The sequence below is a fragment of the Limanda limanda genome, chromosome 9, assembly GCF_963576545.1.
Source record: "Limanda limanda chromosome 9, fLimLim1.1, whole genome shotgun sequence".
Classification (NCBI taxonomy): Eukaryota; Metazoa; Chordata; class Actinopteri; order Pleuronectiformes; family Pleuronectidae; genus Limanda; species Limanda limanda.
Genome location: NC_083644.1, coordinates 18,884,620 through 18,907,651, shown reverse-complemented (window position 1 = coordinate 18,907,651; position 23,032 = coordinate 18,884,620). Strand labels below are relative to the sequence as shown.

The window sequence follows — 23,032 nt, the reverse complement described above, 5'->3', positions numbered from 1 at the left end:
AGCAGGTGAGCACACGTCTCCTCTCAGCACTCACCGGGGTCGGCCTCAGTTGACCTGCGTGCGACCCAGCCTGAGGTCGTAGGACACTATGTGGAAGTTGTCCCAGGCAAACAGCTTCCTCTGAGCCAGGCTGTAGTCGACCATGGAGTTGTAGTGGTACTTGTTCCTGAAGGGGATGGCTATGGTCTTCCCCTGGCTGGTGGCGGTGTCGTACATGTAGTTGATGACGGTGGTGGGCATGGCGTAGCTGGACACGGTGTACATCTTCCCACAGATGATGAAGGAGTTGGCCACCGAGGTCTTCCTGATGTTGGTCTCCCAGCTCTTCTTCACCTCCAGGGTGTTGGGGTCCAGCTGCGAGATCACAATGGCCCCTTTGGCCTTGCTGGTGGAGTAGACGGCCCACAGCCCCTGCTCGTCCACGGACAAGTCGATGTCCGTGTAGCCCCCCCATGAGTAGGGGTACTGGCCGTGGAAGCCGGCGTGGGGGAGGTCCCGACGGGCTGCGGTGCTCTCAGAGGCCAGGTCGTAGCGGATGAGGGTGCGGCTGCGGCGTCTCTGATAGTAGAGCGAGCCTCGGAACACAGTGGCCCCGGTGCTCTCCACCAGCTCGGGCAACAGCAACACCTGTCACAGACAATAACCAGTTATGATCCAAGATATTTTGGGCTTTTTCCCATGAAAGAGTATGAGCCATGTGATACCCACCTTGGATGGAAAGCCTTTGGAGAGTTGTTCCATGTCTTCATACCCAAACAGCTGCCTGACGTCGGTGCCAATGGCGTCGATGCGCCAGATCGTGTTGGGTCCATAGGGGGAGACGGCCTCAGGGTCCTGCATCCAAACACCATATTTACCTGCTATGTTGTCGGCTTTCCTGTGAGTGACAGGCTCCCCAACTGAAACCAGCTCTCCGCAACCTGAGAGCAGGAAGGAGTGGACTTGTTAGAGGGGGAGGATATTAACAAATACAAGTCTTGTTGTTCAGACAAAACATGAGGGAAGTTTGAAAGGCCACACAGCCGCATTCACAACAAAGACACGGATTAAGCAAATTTGCCCAGGATGTAAATGGTGCAAATTGGAGACGCATCAGTTCAAAGGGATATTTAGGATTTATGAATCGTTTAAATAAATATCTAGAGATAAGTTGAAAAGGGGCAGAAACTGGAGTGACTGAGAGCTCAAACCTCCACCAAGGCCCAATGATCTCCTTAAAATCAATCAAGCTGCACCAGTTTGCACACACCTCTAGATATCAGTTCCCTAAATGTGCCAGCTTTTTTACATCAAGGAATTCTTGAATTATTTCATGAGAAATCATAGAAATGATCAAATCAACACCCTGGATCAGTCACCCTGATTTGGATCTGCACCAAATTCACTTCTCCACTGACCCATATACGCATGAAAATCTGTCCAGCAGCTTTTGTGAAATCCTGTTGACAAACAAACCAACAAACAAACTGGCGCCGGTGTCGGAGGCTGAGCTGAACATAAGCGTTCGCTCAGGTTCACTGTCAAAGTCTGTGCATTTGTCGCTGTGTAGTTCTCAGCTGTTTGTACAGAGTGGACTCTAGGGGCAGCATTACTCCACACAGTCAATGAAAAGAAGGGATTCAAGGAAAATCACTGTTCAAAATATTTTCAATTGAATCAAACAATTGACACCTATCCTGGTGATGTATGAATCTACGGTGCTTCAGTACACAGAGACAGTGACTGTTTTATTTTTTGATACTGGGAACACACTAAGACTAATGACCCAATGTGTGAAGCTGGGGAGGGGCTGGTAGGTTTGTTGTTTGCCACTGACTGGTCTGTTTCCCCTCTCACTAATGATTTCCCGTGGCACTGCCATCTGTGGTTCAGATCATGGTTTAGTTTATGGTCATGTGTCCCTGAGATGTTATGAAGTTATTTAGGGTCGAAGCTGAGGTATCGATCCAACCTCAAGAAGCAGATCTTTCTTGAAACCATTCAGGGGGCTTCTGGTTTAAGGTGACTTCAGGACACAGTCAGTGGTCCTCGGGGGGTTAGGGATCTACAGGTACATGTCTGTGGCTGAGGGATGATGGAGGTTATGTGTGAGCTGATCAGAGGTGTGATGATGTCAATGTTTCTCGTCAATGAAGCAGACAACAGGTCCAGAGCTGCAGCCTGAAGTCTCTGTTCGCTTCAACTTTGTCTGCGTCACCACCGTCAGGGCAGCAGCTGCACTATGTCTCATCTCTGCTTCTCTAACTAGGAAAAACGATAAGGCCGTATATTTACCACTTCCTAAAATACACCCTCGCTCTCAGGTCCAGGACCTAGCACCGGATTTAGGGTTAGATGGGAATATGTTTTATAAATACACCTATTACCATGGAACTTGTGTGTGGCACAGCCTCATCAGAGATCATGTGACCTCACGTGGCGACTCCACGTGTGTGTGTGTATGTGTGTGTGTGTGTGTGTGTGTGTGTGTGTGTGTGTGTGTGTGACTGACATCCTTGTTAGAGCCCATTTACGAGACATCCACGAAAAACTCGGGGCGGCCCTCATACCTACAAACTGGCACGACACGCCCAAATGCTGCAGTATTAATAGCTGTATTTGCTTTGAGGCTGTCAGCGGGGGGGGATGAGTGTCATGTTTGCAGGGTCAGATAGACAGAGGGGGATTTGGGGGAGAGGGGGAGAGGAGGGTGAGTGACAGAAGTATGAGCTGGCAAGACTCTGGAATTTAAAGGATCATCATAGTGTGCTAGAAGATCTTGGCTCTTCTGACCATTTGAAGCTCTGACAATCTGACATGTTTGAAATCGTCTTTCTTATTGTAACAAACAGCCTTCGGGTCTTCCTTGTTGAAATATTGGTACGCTTTCTTTGTGTTATCGCCACAAACTGTGGGTCAGTGGAATAGCATGAAACTGGCTGCAGGAAATATGTGTCAAATTGCCAAATTGTGTGTGAGTGTTGGTTTGTCAGTTTGCAGAATTACACAGTTTTTTCCCGATTGCCATTAAAGACAGGGAGAGTCAGGGAAGAACACATCAAATCTGAGTGTGGATCAGGGGGTGGATCCAGAATGAACAAAAATTTACATTGTAAGACAAGTTGACTTTTGACATTTTCATGGATCTAGGTTTTAAAAAATCCAGGTGTAAATAGAAAGTAACTAAATAGAAAGGGCCCATTCTAGGATAAAGAAAACAACAATTCGTAAATTTCAGAAAATATCACGAGGATTATTTTATATCAAATATCTGCAAATAGATCCCTTTCACCTGAATCTTACACACTGGACCTTAATCACTAAATCCATGCAGAGTTATGCAGATATGTGTTCACTTAAATTGGCTTCAACAGAATGGAAGTAAACAGATGCCTCAAATTATTGAAATCTTCATTAAAACCTCAACTTAGCTCATGGTAACTCTTACCTGAATGAGAATGAAAGCATGGATTCAAGACAACGCATATTCGGTGACAAAGATCAAATAAAAATATATTACTGTATATCTCCTATGATAGTTTGAAATAGGTAAGACCTGTGTTGTTATCAGCGGCATCAGGAGCTGGCACCTCCGTCACCTCAGCCTTCAGCTCCTGGAAACCTGTTTGTCCATACTGCCACGCTGAGTCTGAAACAGAGAGACACGGAGTGAGATGGAAAGAAAAGAGTAAAGCTGAGGTGATTCTGCAGAAAAGATATATCCCACCTCTCAGACTGCTGCTGTCCCTCTGTCTGTTGGGTCGAGTCATCAGGTGAGACAACTGACTGGAGCCTAAACACACGCACACACACACACACACACACACACACACACACACACACACACACACACACACACACACACACACACACACACACACACACAATTTCATGATTTTATACCACATCACTTATCATACAATAGGTTGCAGAGTGCTCCCAAACGTGTCTCTGACAGTAGTGACAACAGGAAACGGGACAGCAAATTAACAAATAGCCCTGAGTGGATTCCCAGCTGCTCTGGAGTCAGACAGTCGGTGGCCTGGCCGACTCACACACACGACACACACACACGACACACACACACGACACACACAAACACGACACACACTTGACACCTCATCCCACCCCGACACTGTCAACTTCCCATCTTCAAAACTTCAAACCAGACGTCTGGCTCTTCGTCTTCTCCTCTAACACTCTCTGATATCACTTATTTTTCTCCTCTTCTCTTCTCTCATATCTCTGATCTATGTCTATCCTCTCCTTCTCCTTCTCCTCCAGGAAGTCATTACTGTGTAAAATAAACAAACTGTAAAACACTGTGTGAAACACTGTTTGGAAACTACAAACTGTGAATATAAATAAGAATGGATCATTAAAATGGATGTGTGGTATTTGTTTGTGTTTGTGTGACCGTGGGCGACTGTGAGTATGTGTGTGGCCACGTGCCTGCCGTGCTCTAGCCTGTGCAGTGTCCCGTGATTTCAAGGCGGATAATGAGCCTCAATGATGCAGATAACATTAAATGTTTGCATCTGGAGGCTGCTGCTGATTCTCACTGTTGATGAAGAGGAGGAGGGAGCTCTGGTAACGGAGCAGATGACAAACGCCAGGAGAAGGTACTTGTAAAAGCTATAGGTGTGTGTTTGTGTGTGTGTGCGTGCATGTGTGCGCCGTATGTGCCCTTTGTGTGGAGAGGAGAATATAAAGCTCACAGAACGGACAGATCCTAATTTCAATCTGTGGAGCGGTCGGTCTAATCATCCTCTGCTACCAGAGTTCAGTGCAGCTGTTAGCTCTCAGCTGGATCCGGTCCTCTGCCGGGCTGAAGCTCACTCCGAAGACAATTTTAATGTGGAGTGTACAATCAACAAAGAGACCAGTTCATCCAAAGGGAGTCACGATACATGGACGTCCGAGATCAGCTCGGTGATTGAGACATCACAGGAGTTCACTGAACATTATTTATGTCTCCTTCTGGTTCACGTTGAAAGAAAACATCTGAACGTCACGGTGAATTTCCCTGAGTGTTGGGAACAGGCTCAGATCCAAGTTAACTTCACGTACTTGCTCTGAGACGAGAACTCTGATAATAAACTTCATTTGGACAGTGTTCTTTTCAAGTTTGAAGGACTTTGGTCTTTTAGGCTGCTGGGCCGTGATAACAGTCCTCCATTAAAAACAATTCCAGCTAAATTTCCCTTTCAAATAACCTTTTCTTCTGTTCACTGTTCACCCTTGTCAGCATCATGTCACAGTTTTAGTTTGCTGAGCTATGAAGCCCAGGTCTCCCTTACTGGACACTGAACAGGTTTGTTGTCTTCTTACCTCCAACTGGACATTATGTATTTGTGTTTGTTTGTTTGATATTTATCAGGTTTAGGCAAAAACTACTCAACCAATTTCTGTGGAATTTGTGGAGAGGTGGGACATGATCCAAGACAGTAGCCTTGACATTTTGTTGTGGATCCAGGATTGTAAATTTTTTAAATTTCTTTAACATTTTGACTGACTCCTTGATTTCTCAGAGAATAGTTCATGGATGGATGGAAATGGTTGGAAATCTGATTTGGTTAGGGGACTGATATTTCTGAAATCTGGATCTTGTGAATTTAAATGTAGTTTCACAAGGGGAGTGTTGGAATGAGCTCTACTGAGCAGGATTCCCATTAAATATTCTGGAAGGATCTGTTGATGTTTGGAGATAAACAGAACCAGGATTTCTTTTCACTTTCTTTAACATAGTCAGAGAGGGCGTTAACCTTGGGAGAGGTATCGTCTCTCTAGTTGTGGTTGCAGTGTAAATGTTTTTCTTTGTCTTTTTTACTTTTAAAGTCATAAAATACTATAACAACTTATCAGATGGTTGATTTTGAGAGACAAGTCTTGGTTTGACAACAATTCAAACTCATCCTCACAATTAAATATGAACTTGTATCTCCTCTCTGCTCTGGTGCCGCACGTCTTCCTCTCACTATGATCTGTTCTACATGTGTCTGTCACCCTGAGGGGCCCCCTCTGTGTATTTCTGTCTGCAGGTGCAAACATGAGGAGCTCAGCAGATAACCTGGAGTATGCAGGAGATGGGCTCTCCTAATGCACAGTATTACCGGTGAATGGGGCCCTGGCAAAAAAAAAAGAAGGATTTACTGCTGCCAGAAATCCTGGCTTTTACAAGAAACATATTCTGAGAGCCAGGAGGGCCGGCTTAACTGAGAGAAACCAAGGAGCTGGTGACCCACAGGAGAAGGTGGGTGAAAAGAGGAGCATGGAGGCTAATTAGAGGGATATTTGGCCACTGCAAACACACAGCATACCAGAGCCTAACCTCACTGGCTCCAGGATAACTCCTAACGTCTTTGGAGCCCTGATGGTTTTATGTTCTTAGACTCCAACCCCCACATTTCATCAGCCTTGACCCACCCGGCGTCATCAAAAGCCCCCGAGGTGAGACTCAACCGCCACTTCAAGGGGGTGCATCATGTTTCAGCCGCCCCTCCCCTCTCCCCCGGCCAGGTTATTCGCACCCTGCTCACCATGCGTAGGGAAACACCAGTCATAAACAAAGCAGGACCTGCTCATAAATACCGAGCTGACCCTCCATGGCCTGCCTCCATCACCCCTAAATGTAGGCAGGAAACGGGAAGCAGGGAAACCTGAGACAAGTGTCTCTGCAGACTCACAGGGCAGCCAAGACTTTAACTACACAAGTGGAACGCACACAAGCAGGTACATGTGTCATGTACACACAGTGTTCCCGCCCTGCTTTTTCTTGTTTGTGGGTGGATATGGGATCAGGAGGAATCTGAGCACAGAAACAGATACACACACATACCTGGGACCCCCCAAGCTATGCACTGGAGGCTCTATACATGCATGGTATTCCATACATAGAGACATTTATGTCATTAATATCACTTCACTGCTCCACTTAACCTATTATCCTGAAGTCAGAGTCACCAACACATATATCATCAGGGAGACAGTTGTTGGGACATGGAGTTCTACATCTTATTAACAAAGGATTAGGGCAGATTTTATATAACAAATATATATATAGAGTATATATTTACATTTTCTTTGATTTAGCTGTACACTTAAAATAATAGAATATTTACAGAAAAAAAACTTTTTCTTAATTATACATTTCACTAAGCTTTGCACATTTTTCTAATAGCTGTAGAGTGTGTGGGGTTGTTGCTCACCTGCAGCAGGTCTCATCGGGCCACTGTTCTGCAGAGATTGGCTGGGCGGCGCCACGGGGGTCTGCAGAGGACAGGGTCTGCTCCTCAGCTTCTCCATCTCCCTCCTCATCTCTTCCATCCTGTGCTGCAGTGTCCCCAGCTCCCTCTCCAGACGCTCCTTCTCCCCCCGCAGCAGGTTCCTCTCCCCAGCAGCCCGGTCCAGTGCCTCCTGAAGCTCAGCCTGGACCCTGGCTCCGGACGCCTGGGGACCCCCGGTGTCCCCACCTGTCAGACGGGACACCAGCGCCTCCAGCAGACCGAGCCTGGCCTTCAGGCCCTCCATTTCTGGGCCACTGGTCTGTGGGCAGGTGGACTCCGCAGGGCTGGGGACAGTGAAGGTGTATTGGCATCGCCCGCTGCGGTCGTTTCCCCTCCAGAGAGAAGCTCGGTCCTGTGCTTCACCTCTCAGCAGAAGACCACACATGCACAACAAGAGCAGGAGGAACATACCGGAGACAGTCCCTTAACACAGACTCAACCTCAAATTCTATGAACAATATCTTTAATGTCCAGACTTCTTTATTTCTCAGCTCAGAAATCTCCTCACAAAAACTCCCAATGTCAGGTGCTGTCTGCTGCTCTGGTTTCTCTCAGGTGTCTCTCGTGTTCCTGCTGTGACGAGCTGCTTCACCTCCTCCTCTCCCTCTCTCTTGTTCTTCTCTCCTCAGTGGACAGGTTCTCTTAACACTGAGCTCTCCTCCAACAGCTCACAGATATTTATACAATCTGGAGGGGACGGACGGAGGGAAGCAGGGGAAGAGAGGAGAGGTGAAAGGGAGGGAGGGGAATAGAGGAGAAGACTAAAGGGGAGGGTGGGGATCAGAGGCAAGTGCGTGTGTGTGTGTGGGGGGGGGGGGGATGAAAGAAGTAGAGTAAAAACATCACATTTGCACACACATTTTAAGTGTTTAACTTTCTGCAAACCACGTGTCTTGGATTTTGGAGTTTGGCTTTTTGATTTCTACACTCCCCCCTGCTACGTCTTCATCTATTTGTGTTTTATCCGCCCTGATGTACACAATGCTGACCCATTTTTCCGAGGGGATTTGGAGGACATTTGACCCCAGCGTGGTTGGGTGAGCCGGGCCTCGTCGGATATAATTACCTCCTGAGGAGCCGGTGTCCTTTTTCCTTATTGGTAGGGGTCCTGAATGTGACACAAGCAGCCAAAAGGGCCACCGCTACTAAGGGTCGGCGTTACGAGTCAATCAATGACCTGATCCCCAACATAGACATGGGCCCAGACTCAAGTCACCGCCGTTTTGAAATGTGTGAGTGAGCCGTCAGGGGTCATCTGCATCTGCGCTCACTTCCTTCCACTCGCTGCCTGGGTGGATCTGTCTGCCTCTCATCTCTTTTCCTTTAACACAATATCACAGACGAGCTCCAACCGCAGCCTCCGAGGCTCGCTCCCGCAGTCATGTGATACATCGGATGAGCGCTTGTTTATTTTCAGAGAGGATGAAAGATTTGAAAGTGAGACACTGCGCCGACACGTGCATCTTTCAAATCCCCGGCTTCACGGCGCTCAGCCAGTCCTCATATCCTGCCTCTTTGTTCGGGGCTCTCTGAATCCCGGCTCTGTGTCTCCTCGCTCTAGTGTGCGTTCAAACTCCTCAATCATCCACCTCTGCTGACCCGCCAGGTCACCCTGAGCTGTAAAACATCACCTGACGCAGATGCCTCACTCCAGAGAGGCCAGAGGGCAGAGGAGGCCTCCTTATGGAGGTGAGGGGGGCGGGTGAGTGTGCACACTTCAAGGTGAAGTGTGCACACTCTTGAAAACACACCTCTTCTTGCAGGTTGATGCTTCTCCTGCCTCGTGTCTCTGCACATGTTCTGACATTCATCTGGGCGAAGTTAACTTGATGATTGGGAGGAAAGTAAGACAAATGGATGAGTTTGATTTCCTAAACAGTAGTGTTGCAAAATATCAAGGTGTCGACACATCCTGTAACGGGAAATACCTTGAAGAGAGGGAGGAAGGGGAATGTGTGACACGTGTATAACATGATGGAATAGAGCTGTTGAAGAAGGAATAGCTGGAAAGAGAGAGTAAACCCACATGTAAACAGATATGGAGGCATAAAAGAAGAGTGGGGAAAGAAACACATGGGAAAGTAGGAGAAGTGAGGAAGAGGATCAACTTCAAAGTGGGAATATTCGAGAAAAGGACGAGATGTGTTTAAAAATATCACAGTATCGTGTGTAGATGGTCTGGAGATTGATTCTCCACTTCCTCTGGCTCCTGACACATCCACTGCTCTGTGTGTGCGATCAACAGTCTCCCCTGGACAGGGTGTGTGGGAGACTGACTAATGCCGGTTGGCACGTTGTCCACTGTTCTCAATTGAGAGTTTATTTCACTTTAATATGACTCATATAACCACTGCTATGCCCGGAATCTGAAGTCATCCAGCATGAGCTCCTACCAGAGGATCAAAACATCCTCCGCTGCCAGTGCGGGTGTGTCAGCAGAGGCAGGAGGGATAAAAATGTCTCATGGTGTACCGAAATACAGCTTGGCATGACAGGGAAGGATTTATTTTCCTTTCGCTTGAGCACAGACAAAATCCTGACCAGAATCAAACACTATCTCATTTTCTGGTAAATTTTTGAATAGATTTTAAGATTTTTTTGTTAACTTTTAAGGCCCGTTCTGGAGTTCCACCTAAGCCCAGTCGTAACCTGAGGTACTCAGCTAAGGCCCTGCTCACCATTCCACAGTCTCGGCTGAGGACCAAGGGTGATCGGGCCATTTCTGTTAAAGGATCCCGACTCTGTGGAACAATCTCCCTGAGGAGATCTGTCTGAATCCCTGTGTACTTTCTCATGACCTCCCTGGATTATTTTGAACAACTTTTTAACCTTTAACTATGCAAAAAAAAGCTCTATTATTATTCTTATTTTATTTTATATATTTATTTATATATTTATTTATATATTTATTTATTTTCTGCCTCTGTTCTAAACAACTGAATTTTATGTGTCCTTAAGACCTTTTAATTGTTTGTTCTTTTTTGCCTTAAATTCAAACTCATAAAGTACCTTGCAACTGCATTTTAAAATGTGTCGTATAAATAAAGTGCACTATTATATTAAATGCTGTAAGAGCTGTTACATTTTCGAGCTGCTTGTCCGACCAGGACTTCAATTATCAGAGTCAACAATGCATCAGGAAAAACCTCACATGGAAAAACAGACATTAAAACTATGTACCTTATATTAAATGCATAACTGACGATTATGCCAACGGTACGCAAAAACAAAAACCTTCCAACCACGGTTCTCCAACCCAGAATCCACCAGTCCTGTCACAAAGAGCATTGTCCCTATAATTTCAAGGGAGATTAATTATTTAACTTTAAATTAGGGCTGGGCAAGTTAACTCGTTTTAATCGAGTTAACTCATCACTTACTTAACTCAGACAAATATTTTATCTCGCATTAACTCAGGTTTGATTATTTATTGTTTTATTGTGAAAGTCAGGCTTTTATTTTGTGAAAGTCTGTTGTTGACTGCTGCGGAACCGGAAAAAAGAAAATAATTGCTGGATAAACAACCATGGATAAGGGTACGGAGCTTTTACGTGGCCATTTTCATTTTAAAGTTCTTCCAGACGGCGGAGTCGACAGAACCAAAGTAATTTGTAGCCACTGCCAAGGTGAATTTTCTTATCACCGGAGTACTTCTAGTCTAAAATATCACCTGAATGCAAAGCACACAGTTGATATCGAAGAGGATAACATTAATGCCCTGGCAGTGGCATTGAGCTTTAATTTTGTATTTGCTTTGATAACATTGTTAAGTTGAGATTTACACTGAATATTTTATTTAACTGCTACTGTATTAAATGCTGATCTTTGGGTTTAAGGTAAGTGTTTGCACAACAAATGTTATGGCACTTTCGTTCATATGGCAGAACATTGAAAATAAAATTGCGCTATACACTACTTTTTAATTAATTATTGGATTTTGCGTATACAAATGCGATTAATCGTGATTAATCAGGGAAATCATGCGATTAATCGCGATTAAAACTTTTAATCGTTGCCCAGCCCTACTTTAAACGTCACTTTAAATATCAAAGGTGCTTATGAGACAGTATTCTCACAAATCTTAGATTGGACTCAGTCTTTCACCAGAATCTGGCTACTGGAGGACACTCCCTAAACATGTATGTAAAGAAGTCCCCATCCTTAATGAAACACAGTGTAAGTTGAGTTACTGGTCACTTTCATTATACAATTCATATATATACAGTAGTAGTTTGAGTTACATGCACTCTATAAATAGAATTATAGTAGATTTGTTGATGATGGGGGTTTGTGCAAAGCATTTAAATGTTTGACCAGACTTCTGCTTCTTGGATAGCGTCTCTCTAATAAGCAGCTAATGCCAGGGGCCCTGTAAACGTGCAGGGAAATTAACAAATAGTCCCAAAACTAAGCCGGCATTGCCTCTGATGGAACGTACAGTTCCACGAAATGGATATGATGAACTCTACAGGCTCAACCAGGACGATACTACCTGATGTCACTGAGCAGGACTCAGCCAACCAATGGCATCAAAGCTACATCTGCACTTGAAAGCTCTGGAAGAGATGACACGACCTCTTTATGGTAAAAAGCTGCAATAAATCCGGCACCTCCTGCCACGTGCAGCAGCAATGAGTGCGGGCTGTAAGGCCATCTGCCTTAGATCAATGAAGAAGTAATAGAACTGTGTGGTTTTATGATCGACTCCCTCAGAAGGGTTGTGCGGCGGTGGCAGAGCTGTCGCAGCGCGTGTGCGTCTCCTGTCCTGTGAGGGCGAGAGCGTCTGTCAGAACAATAACTCTTCTCGGGTCCTGCAGCTTTACTGCCATCTTGGGACTCCGCGCTGTCAGTGAAATAACAGAGCAATAAAACGGTCGGCTAATGAGAAGAGATAAAAGAAAGCAGAGAGAAAATCTTAGCGGTCCAACGTGGAGGGATGGCATGACCATTAGTTTTTCCCTCTTCACCTCCAGTCATCCGTCTTTCCATCAACCCCACTTACTCCTCTGTTTCCTCTCAAGTTTTTCCACTGATCCCCCTCACTGTTCTTTTGCGATTTGGTCAATTATTTCCAAACACGACCAGTGCCCTTTAAAACCACTTTATTTCAGAGCAGAAATTATCAATATATCACAGCCTTTCAATGCAATGCCAAAATATTGTACATCATTACAGAATCAATATTTACAGCTAAAATAAATTACATACAAAAAATAAAATGACAATGTAGTTTAATTTTATTATACAATTAATCAACCCAGACACAAAGACGCCTATGTGTGTTTTCACAGTTTTAAACTTGCAGCACTTAAAAACAACCTAAACGTGACAGTACAGAGACAAAGTGTCCCGTCTGCGGCGATGGGAAAACCAGCGTCCGTACAGAGCACCGCACTGACTGACCAGCAGAAACAGGAATGTAAAAATGGCGAAAAAAGAAGCCGTACTAAAATTACCGAAATTAAAACATCAGTGAGAGCCGGTTTAATGTCACTCGCAGGAAAGTAGGACAGCTGTGACCAAACCGGCCCAGAGCTCAGCAGGAGGGGGACGGTGGCTAAGAGACATTCATAACCCGGATGTTTTGGTTTAGCATGGTCCTGTTGTACAGTACAACAGACTCTGAGGAGGAATGTGGAAAGGAGAACTTATGGAGGTAAGAATAATGTTGATTAAATAGAAGTCACCTTTGACTGTGCAGATGAACCTCAGATGTTCCCTGCCTGGTGTCACACAGACAAAATGTTCCCTTTAAGCATTCTCCTCGTCCGTTTGGACCCAGAGAGCACAGAGAGAATCATGGGTGGACATCTGAGATTCATCTTTGTACCAGGCTGCTGCAGCAGATTCAGACCAGCTAAACTAAGAAGAGACGGTTGGCATGAATAACCTGCCTTTACAGTATATATATCTATATGATGTAATATACAGGACCTGGAGTTTCCCTGCTTTCAAAGCAAAGCCAGGGTCTGACTTGTGATATGTATCATGGAATGGAACGATCCTTCACGATTGACAAAAGCTCTGAGAGTCATTCTTTTCTCCCACACTGCATTCAAATATCTCCCACCTTTTCTCACCCGCTGTGTTCCCTTTCTGTAGCAAAGTTTCAAGCCAGGGATCTAACGGAGCCTTAGTGCTGATCTCACAGCAGATTTTGGAGGCAAGGCCAACGGTAAGATCTGTACTAAGGGCAAGTCGAGGTCAGACCCTTGAGGGCACACAGGCTAATACTGGGGAGGGTTATGAGAGGTTGGCTGGCCCCCCCCTAGCAGGAGTGGAGGACTGTGTGCAGAGGAGAGGAAGGGTGGGAGAGGTGAGAGAAGGAGTGAGGAAGACCAAGGTTCTCCCCTGTCCTCCTCCTCAGACACTAGCGATATCGCAGGATCACCGGTACTGAAAGAGAAAACCATACAGAGAGAATATTTACTGTGAAGTTCAACACATAACGTAATTTCAAACAGTGCTGGGGGGGTTTGGTCTCATACTCACTGATGATGATGAGCAGGAGAGCGACCACGACCAAGGCAATAATCATCTTCATCTGTCGGAGAAATCATGCCCATCAAACACAAACCCTTTAGAATACTAAACATCTCTGACAGTGGGCAGGACACAACACGAATGCAAACCAAAGGGAGATATTATCAGGGTTCATACACATTTTAACCAATGGATTTCCATGACTTTTCAATAACTTTAAACCAAATTTCCATGACCAAACATTTTGTGAAATCTCTGTGTATACATGAAAAAGTGACAATTTAGTAGTTAATCTAACAATGAGAATTTCAAAGCATACAGTATACCTTGAATTACACAAATGAATGAGACAATAGTTTAATTGAGGTCTTTGTCTGTTGTAACCCATGACATGTACTTTTCCATTTGTAGCCAAGCCATGCATTATCTACCATTATCTATCATTATCTATCATTATCTAACTTTTCAATTAGTATGAGAGCTTATGCCTGCTTATATTTTGAGCGTATTTCTTTTAAAAGCATATGAATTATTTAAAACTCAGCGTAAATGAACGACATGAAAATATGAATATAACAAAATTCCATGACTTTTTTTCAAGCACTTTTCCAGGCCTGGAAATAAACATGTAACAAGTCCATGACTTTTCCAGGTTTTTCATGACCCTAGGAACCCTGTATGATGAAATTCTTGCTCTCTCACACACACACACACACACACAGCCCACCTTCATGTCTCTCCACCACATCCTCCTGTGCATCTGTTTGGCTCGGCTGCTGAAGGCAGACGCATTGTCCGATAGGCTCTCTGGAGAATCACACGAACGCAGCACGGATAGGAACACGCGAGGAGAGAGAGAGAGAGAGAAAAAGCAGAAGAGAGAAAAAAGTGAACAATAAACAAGCTATTGTTTGCAGGTTGATGTTATAAATCAGTTTACTCGAGCTGTGTGGCCCTGTGCTGTGCATGTGCGGTTATTATAATGTGTTCAAGTTACGTAAGGCTGCTGGTGAAGATTTAAACGTTAACTCTGTTGACGTTAACAGCAAGATGCCAAATTTACAGCCAGCGGAGGAAAAGCACATTTCCTCCGGCTTCCTCCCTTCTGTCCTCGCTGTGAGATCCAAACTGCTCGTGCACCCCCCCCCTCTGTCTTTCTGTGTCTTGGATACTGTTGTTAACTTGATGTTTACCAGAACGCTGCGGCTCCCTAGCGTGCGGCGTCCTACTTGTCCAAGCCCCTGTCCCCCTTCAGACCCTTTGTGTCTGTCATCTGTGTGCGGTTTCCTCGGCCATGTGCCTTTTAACGACCTGTCGCTACTACAAAGAGAAGCACGCAGACGGGACCTCTGAGAAGATGCTTGTTAATCGGGTGGAATTTAATTGTTACCAGTTTAACTGCAAACGGCTCAGAGGGGCAGACTGCACACGACAATCTCATGATATTATATACTCGGATAAAATCTACTGTTAAGAGCTGCATGTACTGCAGAGACACACACAAACAACAGATGTGTTCCAGATGAGCATCATTATCTCAGTTGGCTGGTCAACAAGCCTCATCTCTTCATCAGTGGAGGAGAAAGAGAAGACGACCTGCGTGTGTGTGTGTGTGGAAAAAGTTGTGTAACATGGTGAGTCTAACAGGTTTCACACACATGCTTGATATACACCAAGTGAAAAAAAGTGGAGCTGTGTGAATGAGAAAGCTTTCAGACACACACAACCTGGTAAGCGATAAACCTGGTGTGTAAGTAACTGCTCTCACACACACAAATTCCTGCTCCAGCAAAGTTGTACAAGGTTGTTTAAAAGTTTTACTACTCCTGGACACGTATTTGTACCTCAAATATTTGACAAATATTATACATTTTTGCAATGTAAATGAAATGGGGCAATTTTTTACTTCCACCAGGGAGGTTGTGTTACCAGGTACTGTGTTAACTGTCGGTTGTTTGGTTTGTTCATTGTCAGTCAGATTACGCAAAAACTACTGAATGTATTTTCACAAAACCTGGTGGACAGATCATGCATTGGTCAAGAGAGGACCAATACGATGTTGAGTGGATCTTGAATTTGTAAATCTTTCTTTAATACTACCAGATGCTTTTGGACATTTTCACAAATTTACCCAGGGAATCATTTATGGATGTGTCACATTTAGGAGACTGAATCCACTTGGTGCAGCTTGGTTGAATTTAAGGAGAATGTTCTTCTCTTATGTCATGATTTGACAGTTGGAGTGTTTGGACTGTTGCTCAGACACAAGCCATCTTGTTAGTTACAGCGTGTGTTTGAGCCTAACTTCTTTTTGTGATGAAGTTAACAAACAATAAAATGCAAATGCATCAATCAACTCAGCCAGAACATCTTAAGTTTCTATAATAAATATATAATAAGTTTATCTCATAATACAGGCAGGTTTGAGATCTAACCACTGATTTGAAATTACATTATAGTCAAGTGCATTCCTCACGTTTAGGATCACTAGGCATCATTACTTTGTGTTTTTCTTTTAAATTGGATGCACATTGCACAAATGCAACTATTAACAAAAGTAAATTTCCCGTGACAAAGCTCACATGAGGTGAGATTAATGATCCACAGAGCCATGTGCAAACCATGTGTAAGCTACCTGTGGAGTTTGTGCTGGCGTCATTTTACTTTGCAAATCAAAGAAACACTTGTTTTGCTCATGCAGACACACACACACACACTGCACAGGTGGGACTTACCCGACTTGTCCTGCAGGTCGTCGAGACGCTCGCCCCTCTCGATCACTTTTGAGATGTTCTCCTGCATCACATCGATCACTTCGTCAACCTGCGACTGCACCCTATGGACACGAGTTGGCGTGAGACAGAATCGTAAATATCGGATATAAATCATGAAACGGGAAATGTGCAGAATTTGTCAAGAATTCGTGCTCTTCCAAAGCACGGCAGAGGCATTACATTTTTGGGTTGTCTGGTCATCCCATTCTCATGAAAACAACCTTTCAGGCATCTTCTCAAATTTGGCACAAACATTCTCTTTCATTCGATTTTTTGGGGGGGGTCAAAGGTCAAGGTCACTCAGAGCTCACATCCATCACATTGTTGAGAACTCGATACATCAGTAAGGCCTACAGGGAATTTCACAACATCTGGCACGAATAGAAGTTGAAAAAACAGGTTTTAACTGAAGCATTCGTACGCTAATGCCCTTAATATTGCACCTTTTATTAAATTCGTTAAAATTCGACACTACATTTATTACATGAGTCCGGTCAGACATGGGCCTAAACAGCAGTTTGTCTGGCCAAAGTTCTGGTTTTGGTCCGCAGCACAGAGCACCTGTTTTCCAGCAGCATCCTCCACTCTACATCTAACCTTGACCAGCTGGTGGGCAATAAAAAGCCTGTCAGATGATTTTCAGCCTTACATTGACCCGTCTGAAAAATCTGCTCTATTGCTTTATTCACGCAACTCATACCTGAGCATGGCATGACCAGGACATATTAGCCTTCTGTCGATCTTATTTGAAAGTAACCTTGAGCAGGAGTTGCTTGAGGGATGCAGGGTCCGCAGGAAGGGTTTGTTTACTCTAACAGAAAGTCACATTTTCCACCATCATTCCACTGATTGTTTGTCAAGAGTTGGACTTCAGCTTTGTATTAGAAACATGAATATACACAGCCACAGTAAATATTGACATCAGGACGTGGGGGACAGCTGCCACAAACACACATCAACACATTTGAGGGACCTGACCTCAAAGGTTCGGACACACAGAGGTGAGGAGCATGAGACTTCCTTGGAATCAGTAATGCCTGGCACTAACAACAATGACAAATTGTAAAGTATGAAGAGAGCGTGGAGAAACAACTCTGGATGCCAGACTGTCTCAACAATGACCTCCTCTGTTCTCCTGCTCGTCTGTAACTGCAGTTTAATGTGGAAACAGACTGCAGTGGGACGGAGGTGTCCTGGGAAGGTTACACAATAAGCTGCATATGACGGCCTCTCTTACACAATATGCTAATTACTACGGCTTCTGGTAAACACGCTGAGCCACGGTTACATAACACCAACACCAAATTTTAAGAGCACTGGTTATACAGCTCTGACCTCTGGCTTTTTGCTGTAATGGGGAATGTGTTTGTACTTACTGCTTGATTTTGTCACTTTGAGGTCCAAACCTGGGTCCTGTGGGGCCTCTCCTGGAGAACACACATCAACGAAGCCAAGGTTACCGACTGTATGTAGGAACTTTCAACTTTACTCTACTCTTTCAGTACTCTGCATTACTGCTCTCTCAAATAGTGATTAATTGTGACTCTGTTGTGTAAAATGTACTTTACATATCTAGTGTTGGTCTAATAAGCTAGTTGTCCGAATACAATTCATCCTTACAGAAAGAAGTCTTCCTCCTCGTCAGAATCCTCTTCCAGCAGATTCCTCTGTAAAAGAGGAAAAGGTCACAGGTCAAACAAGGATCAACTCTGGATATTGATATTATTCAGAGGACGTCTTGTGACGAGAGCAGGGACGGTGGCTTCACTGCAGAATCAAGCTTTTTCTGCTGTTCTGAGATCAGTATCTGTGTAAGGACTGGGAACGACCAAAGTGGTTGTCATACCAGTCAAAATTTCCACTGTTTTTTAGAAAGTTGTGTTTGTCTGACACCAACTTTGTATTTCGGGGGGTAAGGACCCTGCCACCAACAGTATGTCATTGATTCCATTGCTGTGGATAAACACTATAAAAACAAACGGCCAGAATTAAGTGTTTTATAGCTGGAAATGTTTCCGATCAAGTTCAGGCCAGTTGCAGAACCAGAATCCAGTCAGTCGGTCAGAGAGAGGAGATGGAATGATGTGCAGATAGGGTCCAAGTGCACTATTATTATTGTAGTGCACTTAAGATATGATGACTTACAATAAAGTTCTGCTGTTGTGCTTGCCAGCGCTCGATAAAAACCAACCCTCCTCTGCTCACTGAGACACCTGAACATCTCATTCTGACAAGGACACTCAGTTTGCTGGAAGTCTAAAATGCATCTTCAGATTCAGGTATATAAGAAAGGACAGATCTCCGTGATCTTAAGGGAGATTATCAGACAGGAGAAAGAGTGAGGACAGCTGCATTAAATTCTCACAGGAGGAGACAGTTAGGAGTCTGTTTTTCATTGGATAGTTGTAGGCAGGATTATATTCCCTGATACTGGGAAGGAATGGTCTGCATTTTTACGAGATAATATTTAAGGATGGCAGCAGACATTGCGTGTCTACAGTATGTTGATCCATGTGTTCTGGAGCATTTATCACATTTGAAAGACAGGACGCAGGAGAAGTTCAGACGCTGGAAGTCCTTGATGCTGGAGTCTTTCACAAAGTCAGCAGATCCTTGTTGTTAAGCCATTTTCAGACACTGACCGTGGTGCAGCCCGGCACGCAGGAGGCAACACATTAACTACATTGTTCCTGTTTACCACTCAAATTTTGTTGTCTTTACAAGTTGACATCCTTATTTGTGTCTGGTGTTATGACACCTCTTTTTCATCCTGAGGTATTTGTATTCTCTTGGGGGTATTTGTGTTAGTTTTGCATCCGTCCCCTGTCAGAAACGTCGTTTCGTTTCTCGAAGTGAATCCTCCGGAGACTTTCCTGCAGTGTGGAATCACTCGAACATTCTCCGTAGTTGTTTGTAGAGAGCTGGCAGGATAAACTCCAGAGAATGTCCACTGTAAAATCTTTTAGGAGATTATCTGGAGTTCAGTTCTTGTCTGAAAGCAGCTTCAGTTATATCTTAAACCTCCTGTCATGGTATTCACCTTCTATCCTACATGACACTCAGCACGGAGTAAACCATGGACGCCGCCATGCCAACATAGGCCTTTATTTTCTTGTAAATACACGGCCATCTGCACAGAACGCTGAGGGGATGGGGGCCACATGATCATTAAGACCTTTATAAGCTGAGGCACTAATAGTCTCCTTCTGTACTATTTCTTACTTTCGGTCTAAGATGGGCTACGTGAAGGGAACTGTTAGCTATTATCAGAGGACAGGGGGGTGGGGCACTAAAGGAGAAGCAGGTTAGGTGGAAGGGATCATTGTGTTCTCCCCCGTAAGCTTATCTTTGATCCCACTTCAACACGAGAGTAAACAAGAGGACAGAGAGGAAACTAATGATGGTATAAAGTAAAGAATGAGCAAGAGGACAAAGCGGGGTTGAGGTGGGTGATTGCTTTGATTAACTCCAGACATTTGGCCAAGGGAATTCTTCACGTTAACATCCATGAATTCCCCAACCTCCTCCACTCCCTTTTATTTTCTCCGTTACTCTCCCCTCAGTTTTTCCACTAGAACAACAACGTACATTTAAAAAGAAATCCTACAGTACGCAGAGATCCTCAGCTGGACTGTTTTTCAACACATCTGACTCTGTCTGTTTCTAAACGTATTCAGAAATTAACCCTTCTTCCTGATGATGGTGTTGAACTAAGTCTTGGGTGTGTTCAGAAAGGTATGAGCCAGATGACGTGGGTTTAAATACGTGTGTGATACTTCAAAATTTGCTCGATGTTACTTTTGCTTCTCTGTATTTACTGGTTGTGAAATCTTTAACTGATGCAAACACCAAATTGCAGCTAGCCCATTTGTAGAGGATTTTAGAATCCAGTGTGTTTATACAAACCCTGCCGAATGTGTCCTGATTGGGCAACACTTCTGACACACCCACCAAATGAGAGAAAGCATACTTCAGAAACTGCTGCACACTCTGTTCGAGCAAACATGTTGTTCAACCCACAGGCCGGAGCAAAATGGTGAATCACGTGCGTCTCACCCTCTCACTGCGGATAGATCCCGTGACCTCGTCATCATTCAGGTGTCTTTTAAACTTGGGGGGCATGGTGGCTTCAGGCTGCTCCTCCTGATCTGGCTCCCTCTGGAGGACAGGAGGAAAAGATTTGTTAAAGAATGTGGCATTGTGAAGCAGGGAACACAAACAGTCACTGCACTGAGCCTGCTGAACGAAAGAACTTTACTATTGGCAGGTGGAAGTAAGTAATCTGAGTTGCAGGCATAACTGAAACCAGACCGCGGCTGGGAGCAGAACAACAACAAAATTCATTCACGTAGTAATTATTGCATAAAAGGGTCTGGTCATCATCAAGAAATATGAGGACTCTGGCCCCAACTCGGCCTGTTAAACGGTCTGACTTTGTTATTAGTCACAGTGAGGATTTCTTTCATTTCCTCTGCAGACTTACTTTCAAATGGAACATGTTTAAAAAACATCACTTTCTGTGAAAAACAGTTTAATATCTTGTCAGTTAAAAATACATAAGTCTTGATTTCTCATATATCTGCTGTGAGCCGTCTGTAAGTCTCACTCTCTACCGTACGAAAGGAAATGTCATCACTGCTCTGTGTCTTTGAGTGAAAAACCCGACAATGTCGGCTGTGGAAAACATAATGTTCTTCCATCTGTACCCCCTTGAGTTTGTGTTGGTGTGTTACATGTTCCAAACAATGTGACACAACACAGCAGGGCCTCTGGCCCTATTCAGACCTGGTATTACCATGTGTCCTGGGAGATCTGACGGGACCTGAAGTGGACAGCGCTAAGTACGTGTGGTCACACCTGGCATTTGCATCTGCCTCCTGTTACCATTTGTGAATGGATCTTACTTCCTGACTCTGTATACAATTAATCATTTGTGTTCACAAAGATCAAATGATGTTGTTTTTACTCAGGCTCAGTCTACAGATGGGCATGTTGTATGTGTGTGTGTGTGTGTGTGTGTGTGTGTGTGTGTGTGTGTGTGTGTGTGTGTGTGTGTGTGTGTGTGTGTGTGTGTGTCTGTCTGCCATGAGTGAGCAAGACAGAGAGGTGAAGAGAGAGAGGGGGGGGTCAGGTGTGGTTAAATGAATCTTGTGCAGCTCAGCTCTGAAGGCAGATAATACTATAAACTACACTATCAATCATTATGTGGGGATCAGTGTTGATACTGTGGCCAAAAACCAATCCAAGTATGGACACTGAAGAGAGTATAAACGTGTTTATTGTGAAGGTGCAGGGGGTCAGAGGACCTCAGCTGACTGGACGCCCCTTCACATGTGGCCCAGGATGCATTTGCTTTCACAGAGACAAATAATGTGGCCACATGTTTCCCAGACCACCTCAGAATGTGGTTTGTGTGTTTGAATCTCAGGACACATTGAGGACGCATTTGGGTGCGTTGTGTGTTTGCGTGTGTTCATCCGGACGGATGTTAATACCAGATTTGAACGAGGTCCCAGTGACTCTAAACTGAATAATGATCCCCAGCTCCTACTTTATTACTTATGGGGGGGGGGGGCACTGCAGATTCTCTCTCTCTCTCTCTCTCTCTCTCTCTCTCTCTCTCTCTCTCTCTCTCTCTCTCTCTCTCTCTCTCTCTCTCTGTGCAACAATGCAACTAATACCATTGAATCCAGTTCAGTCTGACACTGGGGTTTTCAGCAGCGTCCTGTTCTGGCACTGCTGAAGGAAAAAGGCCTTTCAGAGGAGGAAGTTCCCAGTGAACAGCGGAGAGGAGGACTGAGGCAGTGGCAGCATGAAGACAAACACAGACACAGAAAGAAAGAAAAGAGGCCAAGTGGGACTTTAGAAAACAAGTCAAGGAGAGAAGTCAGATCAGAAACATGTCATAAGAAAATAAAGGACACTGAAACAGATGCTACTAGATGAATGTGGGAAGATGCTGCCCCCCCCCCCCCCTGAGAGTGACAATGAAGCTGACATCTCTGGAATGATCACATCGCAGTTAGCTAGCTTAGCTTAGCTGCCTGTTAGCTTGAGCTACAGAGCAAATACTGAGGCTCGCCCACTCCAGCCCTCTGCCACGCCACAGTGATACAAGTGAACCTTTGCTAATGTGGCTAACTATAGCAACTCATTCTGTGCTGTTTCAGACAGGCCACCTGGTCCACTGTCAAACCTAGCTACCCGCTACCAAGCTAAGCTAATGATGCTAACGTGGCTAGTTATCTGCTGCTTTCCTACCGGATGCGAGGCTCGGTGTTGGACTCGGAGACTCTGGTGTTGACCCGGTGAGGCTCCGTGGATTCAAAGCGTCTTTCACAGGTTGATCTCATTCATTTCACTCGCTGTGCGGACGACGAGGCTGGATTCTCACCATGGAGGCTAGCGGTGGGCTTATCCCTCTCTCTGGCTCAGCCTGGATCAGCTGACAGGGAAGCACACACAGCTGGCGGAGGAGAGGGATCCAGATGTTTGACAGCTGATTATTAT

General features: G+C 44.7%; 2 protein-coding genes across 3 annotated transcripts; both read right to left on the bottom strand.

The window, feature by feature from the left end:
* Window positions 1-45: 45 nt before the first annotated feature.
* On the bottom strand, window positions 46-7,674 carry myoc (myocilin). Its single transcript, XM_061078842.1, has 5 exons — window positions 7,188-7,674; window positions 3,707-3,772; window positions 3,536-3,628; window positions 709-920; window positions 46-627 (listed from the first exon to the last, which is right to left on the bottom strand). The coding sequence occupies exons 1-5, from the start codon at window positions 7,672-7,674 to the stop codon at window positions 46-48; spliced, it is 1,440 nt and encodes a 479-aa protein (XP_060934825.1).
* Window positions 7,675-12,361: 4,687 nt separating this feature from the next.
* Window positions 12,362-22,961, bottom strand: vamp4 (vesicle-associated membrane protein 4). Of its 2 annotated transcripts, XM_061077867.1 has the most exons (9): window positions 22,784-22,961; window positions 22,204-22,318; window positions 20,579-20,680; window positions 18,143-18,189; window positions 17,899-17,949; window positions 16,484-16,584; window positions 14,476-14,555; window positions 13,758-13,809; window positions 12,362-13,661 (listed from the first exon to the last, which is right to left on the bottom strand). In XM_061077867.1, the coding sequence occupies exons 2-9, from the start codon at window positions 22,204-22,206 to the stop codon at window positions 13,636-13,638; spliced, it is 462 nt and encodes a 153-aa protein (XP_060933850.1). In that variant the 5' UTR covers window positions 22,207-22,318; window positions 22,784-22,961; the 3' UTR covers window positions 12,362-13,635. The 2 variants fall into 2 exon arrangements, with proteins under 2 accessions (XP_060933850.1, XP_060933851.1); XM_061077868.1 differs by lacking the exon at window positions 22,204-22,318.
* Window positions 22,962-23,032: the final 71 nt, after the last annotated feature.